Raw genomic sequence first — 17,879 nt, forward strand, 5'->3', positions numbered from 1 at the left:
CTATCTCTTTGTCTCTCAAGAAATTATCAGCATTCAAAATGAACTGGTCCAAAGTTATGTGTTTGGATTAAGAGCAAAATTGCTACACTGGTGGGCAACAAAAGCCTGCCAGTACTCTGTCTTAACATCAAAAGAATCCAATGTTCTCTTACCTAATAAAGCCTTTGTGGTCATGGTCTTCACTACACTTCTTGAAAGGCATTTGATCCTTTTAAAGAGGAAGCAACAGATCCCTCTGTCCTTTTCTCATCAAGATGTTGTGTACTTCTTATAACTGGGAAAGGATTAATACACTCAAAGCGTCCTCTCATACTTTTGCTGAGATATGGAGGCCCTTTCTGAATTTTAATTACTCTCTGCAGGAGCAGGTTGATAAGGAGTAGGGTGGTGGAACCCATAAATGTCCCATTAAAATAAAGAGCATTTCCTCCTCTTCATTTATTTCCTTTCCCCGTTTTTCTTTTGTTTGAGTAACGAGCACAGTTACTTGATTATTTTATCATATTTGTTCCTCCCTCACAGAAATGTATTCTGAAACCTGTAATCCTATGGGTGGGAGGATTTCAGCCTGGCAGCATACTTGATGAATAGTGGTTCTTTGTATTTGGGGAATGAGTAGGTGAATTGAAGTCAAATACACAAACCCCAAAAAGCTGGGACATCATGTAAACCATAAATAAAAAGAACAGAGTGAATATTTTTCCACCTATATTCAATTGAATACAGTATAAAGACAAAATATTTAATATTCTGAGCAACTTAATTGTGCTTTGTAAATATGCACTCATTCTGAATTTGATGCCTGCAACATGTTCCAAAATAGTTGGGACAGGAGCATGTTTACCACTGTGATACATCACTTCTGCAAGTGTATGGGAACTGAAGACACTAATTGTCTAAGTTTTGAAAGTGAAATTCTTTCCCACCGCTGCTTGATATATAGGACTTAAGGTGATCAGCAGGTGTGCCTCATAATGCACCACACATATTTGTGGGAGACAGGTCTGGACTGCTGACAGGTCAGTCTAGTACCAGAACCTTTACTAAGAAGCCACGCTGTGGGAAAACGTGCAGACTGTGTTTTCACATTGTCTTGCTTAAACAAGCAGGGATGTCACTGAAAAAGACATCACCTGGATGGCACCATATGTTGCTCCAACACCTGTATGTACCTTTTGGCATTAAATGGGGCCTTCACAGGTGTGACAGTTACCCATGATGCCTTGGGCACTCACACACCCCCAGACTCTAACAGATGCTGGCTTTTGAACTTTGTACTGGTAGTAATCTGGCCCTTTACCTCTTTAGCCTGGAGGACGCAACATTCATAATTTCCAGAAACAATAATAAAAAAACTAATTTACAACAAAAAGTAAAACCTGCCACTACATTCTGCCTCAATATTCACAGTGTCATGTCAAACTGAATGCCATACTTGGATCAGTGCAGAGATCAGTGTTGAACCTAGAACTGAAGAAAATGTTTCAGGAAATTATCTTTGAGCTACATATATTATCCAGTGAACAAAGAGGCAGTAAACTCCAGTCGCCTGGCATGTTATACATCATGATGGCACTTAGTCCAACATATGGTTTTGACATTAATGTGGACCTTTAAATTGACTTGTCTTGCCCTTTGTATATGGGCCGGATATTTGCATTTCAGCACAATCTATTAACCAGCCTGTGCTGCTTCCTCTGTAGTGGAAGAGGAAATCACCTTTGACTGTAACGTAAGTACAGACCATCCTCTGCTGCTGAGAGACCGGTAAACACTTACTAACAAGACCGAATGTCTGTTTTGGGATCAGGGGCGATTAGTGAGAGTTTTCTACTAAAGTGGCTACTGCCAACGGCCCTGATGACTGAACAAATGGCACTAATACTACTGCTCTGAAATGATTAGTCCCGAGTGAATGATGCAGTGACTGAAGGCGTTAAAAATGGAAGGTGTGAGTGTGTACAAGAGAGTGAATGCTTCCAAGGATGTCAGCTTCCCTGCTTCCTTTTGGGGGAAACAGCTGCAAGGGATGTTTGGAGTCAGGAGGGCTTAACTCGCATCCAGACACTCTCAAGATGGTTTCAAGGATTAAGGGACTTTGCTTAAAGCCCAGAGGACTGACGCGTGTGAGAATGGTTGAGAAGTCAAGTTGTGGGGAGAAAGCCAACACAGGGTACCACGCAGCTACTGGGTTAACTTCAATTTAAGACTTTAAAAAAATCTTTTAATGCTAGGTAGAGCAAAATGTAAAACCAATTTCACAACAAAAGGGAGCAATTTGAGAGCTGGTCTGTGTGACAGGACTCATTTCCCCTCACAATTGTAGCCCACAGACAAAAATAAATCTATAACCTGAGGGCTGTGTGCAGCTGCATCCATAGGTTTCATCCCTTCAGTTCAAGAGGAAATCCCAAGATTTTAACAAACTAAAGACACTTTCTTACAGTAGAAACAACATCTGCTGTCTCACAAATTATGTGGCTCTATATGTACAAATTAGATGGTGACAAAGATGATGTCATGCAGCATGTTTGAAATGTCTTTAACGCTGCTACAAGGAACTTTCATATTGTGTTCATCTTGGAGGCCCCTGTGGACAAAGCAGTAGTGTTTCCACTGCCATAAACACAAAATATAACGCTAAAAATGAAATTATTTGAAAAATAATCCTCTCTTAGGTTTGTTTCATGTGATTTCAAGGAGAATCTGACCCCGTGGCAAGCAATAAGAATAATTATATAGAAATAGCCAATCTTCTCACTGATGGTCTTGTTTGCTTATGTAGTCTGATATAGAGGCATCAGTATCAAATTCCAACGGCTTCATAACCAGTTCAAAAGTCCTTGTAATGGTTTTAATCCTGTAAAATATGATGTAGAGGACAGGAAATCTCTACAACAATATTATTATTTTAAAATGATATTTTGACACATATATTGCTTTTAACATGTACAGCGCTTTGGAAATGCAGTAGGCCAAAAGTGCGATTTTGATAAAATTTCGATCAACTGTTCAGCCCTTAGTAAAAGCAGAAAAGATGAAGATATCTAACCTGATCTCCACGCTTAAGGCCGACTTCTGCTGCCTTGCTCCCCGGCTCCACGGCATCGATAAAGATGCGGAAACCTTTCTCCTGACCTCCGAGGAGGCTGAAGGCCAGAGGAGAGTCCCTGGACGGCTTGGTCAGTGTCACCAGCCGTGGCTTGGCTTTAGCAGCACACGCTATATTTAACAGTCTGAGGTGCCCACACATTTTCTGAAAAAAAAAAAAAAGTGAGATAAGTGCAATAAACAAATACACAAACACGCAAAATTCATTATTTGCATGAGGAGTTGTTATACATACTTCTTTCTCCAGATTGTTTTCGAACTCTTCCAGAAAGTGAGTCATGGCAGGGTCACCCTCAAAGTCATTGAAGTGATTGTTTACCCACAGCAAGACTACCCGTGTAACCTGGAGCAATCACATGATCAGGACAGGTCAACACACAGTTTACTGGTTGACTAGAATTGTGTGTATTATGTAGTTCGCATCCTGACCTAAATAAATCCATGGGTTCATGGAATACCTTTGCTTAAATGTGTTAGACTGTCACTATGCATTCACTTGTGTGTACTTGCAGAATAAAATCTCAATTTTCTTTAAACATATTTGAATGATTTCCTCAGTTCACGCAGGTATACAGATGTTCTACTGCGCCCGTACCTTGTCCCTGAGACTGGGGTCGTGGAACCACTCCAGGAGCTTCTTGCCCACGACCATGGGGCTGGAGAGGAAGGTCCTGTAGGTCAACAGGAAGTCCTCGATGTAGGTGGGGTCCACCACTGAGTGTTCTTCCACCAGGTGCATGGTGAGACGCTCCGGTGTGCCCTGAGGTTTCAAATCATAAAGTTATTGATTTAAAATGACCTTTTCAGCAATGCCATTGGCTTGCAGAGAACTGTTCAAATATCTAGAGGTAATTATTTGGTTCGCTGTTGAATCACGCTCTTTTTTCTTATTCTGTTTTGGGGTTTAATGAAAATGTCATTTGAGTGAATGTTGACTGGTCACCTTGATGACGATGTGTCCTTTCCTGGTGCCGGTTCGGTCCAGTTCGCGGTGTTCCTTCACCATAACAATCTCCCCTTCTTCCTCCACCTTCTGCATGTTCTTCTCCACCTGGTTGAGGATGCAGCAGTAGTCCTGCTGGGCTATACAAACAAACTGGACAAGACAGAGTAAAACCAGGTTAGAGACAGATCTGACACATTTTGACACAAATTTATAAAGTATATTTATCCCACATGCTTAAAATTGACATATATTGAGATGTATGAGATTTCTGTTATGGGATCTCCTTAATATATGATCTGTTACATTTTTTTCTAACATTTAGGTTTCAAAATATGACAGTTTTTTTGGTCAAAGGGTGGGGGAAATATAAATGAAAACTATTCCACCCAACTCTAAGAGAGCAGTGGTGCTCATGCCCTGTGAACTGAGTGGTGGGTTGCGGTGACAGATGGTATGAAACTGTACGTAGCATGTGGATTGTGTGTAGATTGTGTTTCACAGAACATCTGGCAACTCTGATGATGTCAGACAAGCTTTCAAAACTTATGGATCTGTGTATGATGATTGCTCATAATAAAGGTTGAGAGCCACACAAATAACAGGAATTCCCTGCAAGAAACAACAAAACAGGAACGCGCTGGGAGACAGCCTTGAAATACCGGAGAAAACCAGGAAAAGCCTGAGTGTTGGTAGGTCTGAGATTGAAACATAAATGAGTACAACTGTAGGGCTCAAATGATATATCAATCAGCCAGATATCGGCCTATCTCAGCTATATCAGTATGTAGTATCAGTATGTATATGTCAGTATGTTGTCTCATATGCGCCTAAATGAAAACTCCATTTTTAACAGAACATAATGCAGATAGTTTTTATTTGCTTTAGAGACAGAATTCTGCTTAATTTTGATCCTTTTTCTTAATTCACATTTAGTATATATACATATATTTCTGTTTTTGTATTTATAATTATTAAAAAACAGGTGAGAAATCAGTGACCTGATATTGTTTTGTTTATTGTTAAACTGGAAATGATCCTGCTTCTATTACATCATTATATCCCATTCTGTATATTATATTCTGTATGAAGAATGCTGGTTGAAATATCAAATTTTTTACTCCCTAGCATCAGTATCAGCCCAAAAAACCCAGTATCGGTCAGGCTTTATGTAACTGCTAACAGCTGACTAGAAAGATATTCTGCAAAGCAACTAAAATACTATCCCCACTGATAAATTATGAAGACAGGGTTTTCACTAATTAGGAGCAAAGATGTTCTCATCCCAGCCACTGAGCCTGATGAGCTCAGCTCCTCTTGATTAAAGGACTAAAAACATGTCAGTGTCTTTACTTCCTCTGTTTAGCACTTTACTCCAATTAAACACATGATGCAAATAATGTGATCTTGCTCTTTGCATGAGCTGGCCTATTCTCTTTCAAAACGGTTGTTTCTCACATTTAAGTGGAAATTTTTTGCCCAAAGCAAATTGTGCATAATGTAATCTGCATGGAACAGTGGGACAGTAGGATTTAATATCATAAGATGTCTTTGCTTTTCACACTTTTCAACTGCAGTGATACTATGCAGAAACATTTACAACCAAGATCGTACCTGGCAGTCGTCCACCTTGGTCTTCATGACGCCCTTCATGTACTCCTTCTCCATGGTTGGTGACACCCCAAAACTGTTCCCCATGCACAGGATCTCTGTCCGGCTGTCAGGGTACGTCACTTCCACCGAGCCGTTCAGGATCACCGACCACGAGTCGAGCTGCAGCCAAAACACATGATAACAGTAGTTAGATGTTGCAAGAAGAAAAGAGAAGGCAAGAAAAAAACAAAAAAACAAAAAGAGAAATACAACTTTTTAGATCACATTAAGTTCAGTAAAGTAATATTCCCAACAGCTGGTGTCCCTTAATGAGTCAAAGTTATTTATCAAAAAGAACCATATGCAGAAACTACAAAGGGGGCTGATACACTAACAGATGGTTTACTGCTTTCCTCAAAGGGATACAGCAATAGCACGGCATTATTAGAACTAACTGGGATAAGATGTCGAGATAAACTCAAGATATTGTTGCAAATAATGATTGAAATGAAGAAAAAGGGTATTTGAGGGATTAACTGAAGCAAAATTAAGAATGTTTTCAGGAATTCCTGAAAAGCGGACATATTTGAGATTCAAATCTTTTACCCCGACAGCAACAATATGCTCAGTGAACCCTGAATTCTCTGTGACCGGACATTTACTGAAGTGACTCGGCCTCTAAGGCAAGGTCTGCTCTTTATTGTTTGAGTGCAGCACAGCAAAAAACCAGGCAAATTGTCTCATTGAAACTCGTGTCACATCTTCACCAGAGAGAGGAAGAATACACGATGCCTGCTTTAGTTGCCTAAGGGATCCTAGAAGGGCTTGGTGATAAGGACTGTCCGCCATTCAGATTTAATAGAGCAGAAAAAAACATCAAAAGGAAGAAGGAAGATTCATTGGTGTGAAGGGGTGAAACTAGGGGTGACACACACACACACACACACAAATGCGCACACATCTAGACAGAATTAAAGGCAGGACAAAGTCACACGACAGGGCTTATGTGTGTATGGATATACACTAACACACACCTCCTCCCCATCATTGAGAACGATGGTGCCGGCGCGTTCGACCACAGCGAACACCATGACGGCGCAGAGTTCCCTCCTCACTGACATGGTCATGTTGGCGAATGCTGGCAGTTGATGCATGAACTCCAGTAATTGCTCTGCGAGAGGGACAGAGGAGAGACAGTGGAAGAAGTGGAGGAGGTTGAGAAAAAGAGCAAACAGAGTCTTGACACCCAGAGGAAACAGGCAGCGCTGCTCTTGGCAAAAGCCTGCGTTGCCCCTCGCCTTCAGCCAAGAAGGCACGAGTTGGAGGCTGAGCGTCAGAATGGATCATCACCACAGTGAAAAACCAACAGAGGAATCGTTATCTGGAGAACATAACGCCAATATCAATTTCATTGATAGAAACTTTCAAGGCGAGCCAAGAATAATTGCTGACACTTCAGTCAGTGACCTCAGTGTGAGTTTAAGAAGTTCATCACTGCAGACATTGAAACTGAAATTTTATTTAGTGCTCCGTCAAGCATGATCAAGTTTAAAGGGTCAGTTCATTAAAATCCCCCCCAAAAAACACTGAGTTTGTTGCATAAAGTTACCATTGTATAGCTAAAACAGCATGTGTACATGCATCAGCAAGTTAAATGTAAGACTTTTTAATGCTACTGTTTAATTTGAAGCCAATGTTGCAATAAAACTAAACATCAAATGTGAAAATATACACATACTCTTCTGAGAAAACAATATATTGTCAGTTCAAAATGTTAAGTAAGGCAAAATAACAATAACTGGTAGAGTTAAAAACATTTTTTCCAAACATGTATATTAATTTGGAAAAAATCTATTTGTCCTTAACGATACTGATCACTTCAATCGCCCTGCAGACATAGTCTGAAATGAGACTATATCAACATAAGATGTAGATATAGAACAAAATACAATAAGATTAGAGAGGCAACCAAATTTAACTGCTGATATCGCCAAAAAGATTAAATGTACACGTGCTTGGAGTCAAATTTAGACCATGCTTAAAGCATTCAATAAATTTCATACATTTTAAGATATGTTAAGGACTTGTAGCGGTCCTGTAAAAGCATTAAAAATGATAATAGGGCAGCAAGTAATGATTATTTTCATTATTCATTAATCTGCTAATTATTCCCTCATTACTTGTTACTTTTTTATTTGATTAGCAGGTCAAAACTCAAAGATTATCATTTAATTATCATATATGACACAGAAAAAGAGCAAATCTTTCTTTGCAACCAGGGCATTGTTCACCCCTAATAAAAAACACAAACTGTTCCTCTTACCTCTGATAGATGCTATGTATCTATCAATTTATTATTTTTTTTTACTGTGACTTACTGAATTTTTGAGTCATCAGTTGTAGAAATGTCTGCCTTCTTTTGAATATAATGGAACTAGTTGGCACTCGGTTTGGATATTATATATAGATAGATATAGATATTCCACAGACCTTGTAAGAACTACTTCCTTTCTACCATGGAAAGAAAGCAGCAGCAGTATTGCTTTAACCACAACAAGCCGGGTGCCACTGACTTCCATTCAGGGACTAAAATTAGCACCAGCTACCAGCCAAATTCTGGTGAAATATGAAAGTGACTGGTGGGTTTTTTTTTCACTCACCAGCCAAAAAATAATGGTAACCTACTGAGTGGCTGATAAAATTTGAACATTCACTAGCATTTGCCTGGTGGACAAAATGTTAATTTTGGACAAATATTTTGAAAGAAGGCAGACATCTCTTGGCAACTCACACAAAAGCAATCTAGATGGACAAACAGCACTACAGGTGAAGGGAAATTATGTATTTTTGACTATGGGATGGACTGTCCCTTTAAAAACAAAGTACGGTTCTTCAAATCTCACTGTGCATTGTTTTAAGCAGCATATACAACAATCCTTTCCTCTCCTTTACATAGAGATGATGGCCGATATTTCAGTACAGGATATTTAAAATTCTGGGCACATCAATCCAAAACATCTGTGTGTGCATGGCTTGAGTAAGTAAGCAACATCTTTTAATACCGGGTATATCTGATTGGGTGTGTCACCAACGGAAATGCTACGTATAATCTAAGGCCCCAGACATCCTGCAGCACCCTGCACTGAGGTTCCCTCTCCCTGTCTACCAACCAGCTCTCCCCTCCTGGCTGGCCAGCAGCAGTCTGGCGTTCTGGCTGACCTGTGCTTGGCATGGCAACAGAGTTGTGTGTGAAGCTGCGGAAGCACTGAAAGTTTAATGTGCTGGGAGAGGTGAGGCGAGAGGATGTGCCGGAGTGACCTAGAAAAGCCTGCCGGCAGAGGGAGGGGTGTACTGCGGGGGGAAACAGCCAAGTTGGGGGAGGGGGAGAATGGTTAGCAGTCACTCTCGTACATCCAGTGCATCATCCTCCCCCAGTCCACATCTGTAGCTAAGCTCAGAGAGTGTGTACTTGTTTTTTTTTTTAAACATGCCTATCATTATCATTGGAGTTGAGTCATAGCTTTAAGGGATATGATACTGTGAGCCTGATGTGGCTTTGAGAATTACTCGAAAGCCGACTTGGTAAATGAGAGCAGGAATGTAAAAAAAGCCTTCAGACGAATGTAAATTTATGTGACCGATTTAAATAAGAAAGGAGGGTGTGGCTTTTATACAGCACCAAATTATTCTAAAATTGGGACAAGAAGTAGAATCTCAGCCGGGAACAACACTGGTTGTGTTTTTCACTGATAGCTCTGAAAACAACCTTCTCTGAAGAAGTCTTGCAAAAGATGGCACTCTCAGGCATGAACAGAAATAAGGGGGATATTTTTACAAGTTTACAACACTGCATGGCAAAATCATTTTATTTACAACAGTGCTATTCATAAGCTGCACTGAAACATCATCCCATATTCACACAAATAAAACCCCAGACTGGCTGCTCACCTATGTCGTCGTCGGTTCTGTCCATGGGGTCTTTCTCCAGGCAGTCCCGCACGATGTCCCGGCTCATGAGGGGGTCCGACGCTCGCTCGATGTCCTCCTCATCATCGTCCTCCTCCGAGTCGACGGCGGTCTCTGGCAAGCCACTCAGGTCCATGTCGCCTGGTTCGTTTTCTGTGGCCTGCGGAGAGCAAACAGATGAGTCAGTTATCTGCTATTAAAGTTAAACAAGGTGAGGGATTTGGTGTCTCCATCCAATATCAGCAGCTGGCTGTCCATTACAAAAAAGTCAGTGTCAAGATGGACCAGTGTATCCAGCTATAGCCATGTCTTCGAGCGAGAACCACCTGCCTGCATGCTCCTTACAAACAATACTTGTTGGCTTCATGCCTGAAAGCAAAAAAAATATTGGTAGCTGCTGACCAAACCAGTGACCAAACCAGTGTTCAACTATCAAAATTCAGAGTAAATGCATTTGTAAACAGCCAGTGTGAAAAAAAAAAAAAATCAGCATAATAAGGATCCAGAGATGCAGGTTGCACAGCACATGCACTCTGCTGAAATCATTTTACATTACAAACATCAGCTGTGACACAGTGCACACCAACCAAAAGCAAAATTAAAAACACCCTCTGTTAAACCGCTGTGCAGATTTGACCCATTTCATGAAATAGATTAGAGGTATTCAGTACAGTATGAGAAAGACAGGCGTCAACACTGCATACCAAACAGTCTGCTATGCATAGTAACAAGCTAATTAACTCCCAACTTTCCTCTCCTCTCCCCCTACAGCAAACTCCGCCGCCTGCCTCACAGCCAGATCCTGTTCTTTGAAAGCACAAGATGAAATATGTGTGGAGCTGGGAAAATGAACTTAGATGAGGAGCGAAAGTAATGCAATTACTTGTGCAGGAGTGATACTAATGGAGTTCCTCTGCTATCATCAAAGAAAATATTTCTATAAATGACAGAAAGGGCCACATTGCCTGATTCATGTTCACACAACATGAAACCATCTCACGGAACAAACCAAAGCAGCTGGGGGGGGGGGAAAGGGGACTAGAAATCATCAGCTCTGCTACGCCGCTGCAGCACCAAAAAAAAGCCCTTCTTACCGCAATATGGTGCCCAACCTCAAGCTTCTTAATTGAAGAAGAAAAGGTCGTCTTTGCAAACTGTCCACAAAATCCCAGAGCCAGACGCATCTTCACCTCCCAGACTGTCAGTCTGCTTTTAATTTTTCAAGGCTCAGAGTCCCCGTGCCCAGTCTCTCACAGAAACCCTATGTCATTTCTCCTCAAACGCCATGTGCAAAAGGCTCATTAATGATTCAGGTCTGTGTCTAAGTGGCCATTTGGGCGTCACCAGTGCACACACCCTGATGGGCGGGGCAGAGTCACAGACTGAGAACACAGAATTAAACAGCAGTATAATACATTTTATCTCAAAACAAAATAAATCAACAAATCAAAATCTTCTTCCATAAACTGGAATACAACTCCCTGGACACTGTTTTTCCTTAAACAACAGACAGTTGCATATTCATTGCTTATTTTCCACAGATGGACAGAGGACACACTAGACAGGTTCACACCACTTGTCATCTGCAGCAAATATATCAAAGACCAAACATAAATTTGCTAAAGAGAAGAGAGGATGCAGATTCCTTCACAGATGAACTCATTTGCTTATAAAAGGGTGCAAAATCAGTTAACACACCACATGGACACGACTTGTTCAAATCCGACAGCCATCTTGCTGTGTTTAAACACAGTTTGCCTGTGTGTCTTTGTATTCGTGCACAGGCTCGTTTTCGTGTCATCTATGCATCAAAAATCCATAAATGTGCAGTAAGCATTAAGAGTCAGTGGGCAAGTCAGGTGTTGTTAATATTTCATCACGGCTATTCTTGGATCAATGCTTTCAAAGTCCTTCTGAAGGACCAATTTCATGATTTATTCAGACACAAAACAGTGCGCCATGTTGCCGGTGACGTGAGAGTGATGCGGACCTCTTCATGGGATGCTTCGATTGCAGAGGCCAAAGGAGGCGGTAGAGATTACAGAGCAGCAGGTGGACCGCTGGTTAAGCCATTCAATGCTTGTTATCAAAAATCTGTAATCCTATCTGCTCAGCAACCTTTCATAACCGCATCAACTCTTGGAGACTAAAAATTCAAATTTAACACCGTCATATTTCTTTGTACCCTCACCTTCCTGTGGTCTCAAGTGTAAAGAACGAGGTCTCCCCTGATCCATTTATTCAAAAACACCCCAAGTGAAGACCACAAACATGGCTTGTGATCTACAACTCCACAGTATTAATTCTCAAAACTGCAGGGTGCAACTTTAGCTAACGATAAAAATGTAATGTTGCATAAAACAAACAGTTTGGGGAGTCGTGCCGGGTACCCTAGGATAGTAAGAGATGAATCTTAATCCTTTTCTCCATTTTTAATTCTAGTACGTTATTTTGTGTGCTGAGTGTGAGTGGTTGAAAAGTTAAGAAACCCTGCAGACTGGCTGATAAGAGTAAAAGACGTCTCCTTTATTTAATAATGTCCACTTAATCCTCATTACAGAGGTGGTGCAGTGGTAACCCCAAGCAGTCTTTAGATAAATCTGAGATGTCAGGAGATGATCTGGATGAGAGGGAGATAAAGTTATGTTATTTTCTTTTTACACATTCCTGTGAATTACTGGATCATTTTACTTCTTCGGGCCTTGAAAACGTGTTCAAATGAAACTGAAAAACACATTTTTAATTTAACCTAATCACAACCCAAAGACCTATATCGGATGAGTTACGTGTATGTTTATAACCGATCGGTAAATTTGACCCACTGCTGTTAGAGCTTTCTCTTTGACACTGTACCTGAATTGGAACAGGGCTGCAAATCTGGACATTTTTTTTTCATTAACGAATATCCTGATGATTGGTAATCGATTTCTCCTTTTGTTTATAAAATGTAAAAGATGAGAGAGATTAAAGCGAACCAGCAAATGTTTGGCACTATTGCTTGAAAAGGAGTAAAATGATAAAATGGTTATCAAAACAGATTAATTTTCTATCAAGTGACCACTTCTTTCAGCTTTAATTTGGACAGCATTCATGCAGGACTATGTTGTCAATAAAATACCAAGAAATGTTGAAAAGTGCCTCCCACAATTCCCCAAAGACAAAAATGCCACCTTAAAATTGCTTGTTTCATCCAACCTGCAATGTAAAATCGTCAAATATTAAGTTTACTATCATATAAGACAAAGAAAAACAGCAAATTGTCAAACTCACACCAGCAAGTATTTGACATGTTTGCATCAACATGACGTGAACAATTAAATGATTATCAAACCAGATTCATTTTCTATCAATCAACCAATTGTATCAACTTTAAATCTGGACAGCATTCATGCAGGGCTGTGTTAAATAACCTGCAGATTTTCTCAATTAATAGCTTGAACCTTTTGTCAATAAAATGCCAAAAAACAGTTGAAAATTCCTACCACGATCTCCCACAGACAAACTGTCACCTCAAAATCACTTGTTTTGTCTGACTAACTGTCCTTTTTCTTAGTTAACTGAATATTTTTGGGGTTGTGAACAAAGAAAAACACCAAATTCTCAAATTTAGGGTACTCAAACCAGGAAATGTTTGGCATTTTTAAACAATTATCAAAATAGTAAAAGGTGATTTTATAAAACCTGACCAACTGTTTCGGCTTTAATTTGGGCAAAATTCATGCAGGACTTTGTTGAATAACCTGATGATTATTTTCTTAATTAATTCTTTTGCTTATAATATAAAAATAAAAATGTTGAAAAATAACTACCACAATTTCTCTGAGACAAAAGACACCTTAAAATTGCTTGTTTCAACCAAAAAAAACTAACCAAAAAAACAAAATATTCAGTTTACTATCATAAAACACATGGGCTTCATAGGCATTGTTGTTACATTAACAGCCAAAACATCCCAAATATTCACATCATAATAAAAGACAACAAAGAAAAGCAGAAAATACTCATGTTTAAAAAGGTTGTATGAACAAATGTTTGCACATTTCTGCTTTGAAAAGCACTCAAATGATTAAACGATTATCAAAATAGTTGCAGATTAATTTTCTATCAATCAACCGATTGTTTCAGCTTTAATTAAGACAGGATTCGTGCAAGACTGTGAAGAAAAGTGCACTGAAAAAACCCCAAAACAAAACAGTTTTAATACTTGACAAAATCTCATCAAATGTAGCACAAGCACACACACACAGTGTAAGTAGATCACCAGTGAGCTGAGTAGACAAGTTTGATCACATGTGACAGTGAGATTGAGACGAAGCAAGTTAAGGCCTGGTGTCTGAGTAGATTCAGCACTCAGAGAAGGAGCAGCTGCTGCTATACGTAGATTAAAAGCTGTTAGAGTCGGAGATCCAGCAAAGCAGGAACGAGGAGGAAACAGGACAGTGTGTTTCACAGAGAAATCAAGAGACAGAGAGACACAGAGCTGCTAGCAGATGGCTCTAAGACCAGGATCACAGACTGGGGGACAGTAGAGCCTGTTCAACCTGCCCCAGCCAGCCACAGCATGGCCAAAGATACACACACATCTCTATGATGATAACACACGCTCATACAGGCTTGACACGCAATTATAAAGCTGTATTCAAACAATTTGATCTAATGCTCCAGCACACACAAACACAAGCCAGGAAAGAGGCTCGTACAACACGGAGTGATTCAGACTGATGCCCCTGAGCACAGTCGCAAGCACGCTTACACACACACACACACACACACACACACACACACACACACACACACACACACAAATAGGCACACAGCAGGTGACAGTATTAGGAGCCAATAGGGTGGGTGCTCTGTGTTAAGAGGATTAGTTGCAGGGTTTGGGGCACGTCCACAGTCACGAGATTCTGTGTGTGTGTGTGTGTGTGTGTGTGTGTTCTTTTGAGCTGTTTTATTCACCTCTGGGGTGGTAAGGTTGATGGAATTTTTACCCCTTTATTCTTTCTCCAGTGGTACCTTAGTCACAGTCTAACAACATAAAATATATTCTGTTTTATATGTAATATTTTAGCATAAAAATTGCTCATAAAGCTCCTTATCACATGAGATTGTACGTCACGGCTCCCCGGGAGTTCTGTACTTCTGCTTTGAGGTGACGAGCAGCAGAGCTGGAGTCAGGATGTAGGCTGGACCACCTGCTCGCAGCCACCAGCCTGTCTGCTCGTCTCCCGCTGAGCAGTGACAGTGTCCTATTAGCGTCTTATTGCCTATTTGGCTGCCAAGCTTTTAAATTCTCTCCCAAATTCTCTTGCGCTGCTTAATGAGACTAACGTGCCGTCCCAGAGGTATAGTTGTCATTTCACCAAGGAGAGTTTTACCAACTTGGAATCATATGGGCTGGGCTTCAGTTCAACCATCCTACTTAATTTATCCACACAGAATAATCCTGAGATTGGGTTAGAAACATTAGCTAACACTTGATTTTATTCAATACATGTTAAAATCTCATATAGTATCTCTATCTAAGGCAAAACACTACTTATTCTTATGAAATCTGAAAGCCATCCACACCAAGAATGATAACTATAACAATGAAGATGATGATGTGAGCATCCATGCTGATGAATGACATTGATAACCCATTACTGCTTTATATTTTGCAGAGAAACAAAAAGATAAGCAGAGGGACACATGGCAGGGCTCAACAATAAGGACTGTCTGCTAGCCCGTGGCAACTTAAATGCCATGACCAGCTAGTAAATCTAAAAATTCTTCAAAGATGAAGGGAGTTGTGAGAATCTAACACTCAGTTTTGAGAGTTGCTGTCTTTTGAAAATGAATTTTATTCATACTTTTGTATGAGTCAACATCAGTTCCATGGTATCCTGCTGATAGTCAAAGGAGACATTAGTAGGGACCAAACAAACTTAAGAGACATAATCAGTGCCATAGACCGTTTTTGGAGATAATGGCTGTAGAGATATCTGCGTTCTCTTGAATATAATGGGACTAAATAGCACTGAACTCATGGTGCTCAAAGCACCAAAAAAATACATCTGAAAAACTGAAGAGCAATGCTCTTCGCAGGAATCATGACCCAGTTACCCAAGATAAACCACAGACTTGTTGTGTTGTAGAAAGAAAGAAGTTCTGGTAGATTCTACTGCAGAAACTCCGCAAATAATACCAAAACAATCTAGATGGATAAATAGTATTACAGGGCAGAGGAAAATTATATATTATTTTAATCTTGGGGTGATCTGTCCCTTTAAGCATTTAATAAGTTGTATAACCTGTTAATTCTAGTAGATTTTGATTGGCTATTTCTAGTGCTCATCAAATCACTCTGACAGCAGTCACAACAATATTATATGAGTCGTTTTTGTCATAGTTGTGGTATGGACTCCATCTTTCACTTGAGTTACAACGATTTTTAAAAGACACATTTATAGTTGTTGTTATAGTTAGTGGTCTTGGTGTGGACAACAACAAAAACAATTAAAAAGGAATAGTTTGACATTTTAAGACACATGCTTCTTTTCCTTTGTTGTTGAGAGTTAGACAGGAAGATTGATACCACTCTCATGTTTGCGTACAGTAAATATGAAGCCAGCTGGTTAGCTTAGCTTAACATTAGCACACAAACAGGAAATGGCTCTGTCCAAAAGGTAATAAAATCCGCTATCAGCACATCTAAAGCTGACTAAAAAACATGTTATATCTTGTTTGTTCATCTGTACAAAAACCAAAGCATAAAAACAAGTTAAAAATACTAAAAGGAATTTTTAACTGGTTATGAAACCATCTCACTTTAATACGAATGTACGAACGTCTATTTCTATACAGTTCCATATAGAAATAGTACTGCCAGTGGGTCAGATTCTCCTTGAATCAGACGAAACAACAATTTACCCAGGCAAAGTTACAGCAACTAGTACATGATGAAGAAGCAGGAGATTGTTATTTGGATAATTTTATCTCTGATGTTAGATTTTGTGTTAACATTACTGCTTTTGTCCACAGGGGCCTCAAAAATCAAGCAAGTAGGAATGTTCCTTGTAGTAGCTTCCAGTCTTAGCAAGCTAGTTAGCTAGCTAGCTAACTGGTAGTAACTTCATATTTACCATACAGACATGAGAGTGACGTTGGTATTCTCAGGTAACTCTCAACAAGAAATTGAACGAGCATATTTCCCAAAATGTTAAGCATTGTTTATGTTTATGTGGGAAAATTAGTAAAATTAGCTAATAAACGACGACCCTTACAAGACTAGGGGGGCGTTTAATGTCACACGAACAACGTCATGACTCTGTTAAGTGCTCATCTAATTAACAAACTATCACACCTACTGGAGTGTCGAGGGGAATCTGACCCGGGGAATCCAGCGTCCTTACCTGGTAAATGTCTGACAGGCTGCTGCTTCCAGAGTCGCTGGTGATACTACATCCTGAGTGGCTGGAGGAGACGTGGGTCACCTGTGGGTGCAAGCCGTCGGCCAGGTGAAGTCTGCTGAAGTCTGCGGGGAGCTGCACATACACACACACACACACACAACATACACACAGATGGTCAGTATCAGCCAGCTCAGCCGCCACCACTGGTCACTCACGCTAACACCCATGCTGACCGCCAGCCATGTGGAAACATACTTAGCGGCATGTCGTCCTTCAGTTTGTCTGAAAATAATGTGTTAAAAAAAAAGAAAAAAGTCTTCTCTATGTGGATATTGAATTTTTTTCTATCTCTTTTTATAGAGGACACTGTAATTCTTGCCCTTATTACTGTTGATTAAGTTAAAATATTTGACTTAACAGTAGTTGTTGTTATTTTGTGCTTGTGAATTATACAAAAACTAGAAAAAGTATTGCCCCATTTATTTTAATTGGAAAGTAGCCTAAAAGCACTCATAAATTCATTGCTATTCATGAATACTAGGGATTATCTTTATTCTACAGCTGTGATAATACAATGTTAACTGAACAAAAGATATTAATTAGTCCCACTGCAAGAGCTCAACTTTACACAAAAATTTCTTATCAAAGCAACTGAACGCCAGAAAAAAGAGGATGTTAATTAAATCATCCCACTTCCACAGAATCAATCAAATATTTTTATCAACTTTAATGCAACGTAGAACTGAATAAGAGAGTCTATTTCCTCTATGTATCAATTAAAGAGCGCATTAAACCTGCGGTCTTTTTATTAGAAAGTCTCACAGGTCTGCTGAACTTCAGTCTCAATGTGTAAGTGACAAAGTAACAGATCA

At 39.8% G+C, this 17,879-nt stretch overlaps 1 protein-coding gene across 12 annotated transcripts in view; it reads right to left on the minus strand.

The window, feature by feature from the left end:
* Positions 1-17,879, minus strand: part of rapgef2b (Rap guanine nucleotide exchange factor 2b) — a 149,614-nt gene that overhangs the window by 25,196 nt on the left and 106,539 nt on the right. For 11 of the 12 annotated variants that reach the window (XM_084719765.1, XM_084719763.1, XM_084719761.1 and 8 more), the window contains 8 exons: positions 17,008-17,139; positions 9,596-9,773; positions 6,682-6,818; positions 5,669-5,827; positions 4,055-4,207; positions 3,707-3,871; positions 3,347-3,454; positions 3,053-3,256 (listed from right to left, as the gene is read on the minus strand). In XM_084719765.1, coding sequence (XP_084575891.1) covers positions 3,053-3,256; positions 3,347-3,454; positions 3,707-3,871; positions 4,055-4,207; positions 5,669-5,827; positions 6,682-6,818; positions 9,596-9,773; positions 17,008-17,139 — 1,236 coding nt within the window. The remainder of the gene's footprint in view (positions 1-3,052; positions 3,257-3,346; positions 3,455-3,706; positions 3,872-4,054; positions 4,208-5,668; positions 5,828-6,681; positions 6,819-9,595; positions 9,774-17,007; positions 17,140-17,879) is intronic. The other variant, XM_084719768.1, reaches the window with a different exon arrangement.

This window comes from Lutjanus erythropterus, chromosome 5 (assembly GCF_056507025.1).
Source record: "Lutjanus erythropterus isolate fLutEry1 chromosome 5, fLutEry1.hap2, whole genome shotgun sequence".
NCBI lineage: Eukaryota > Metazoa > Chordata > Actinopteri > Lutjaniformes > Lutjanidae > Lutjanus > Lutjanus erythropterus.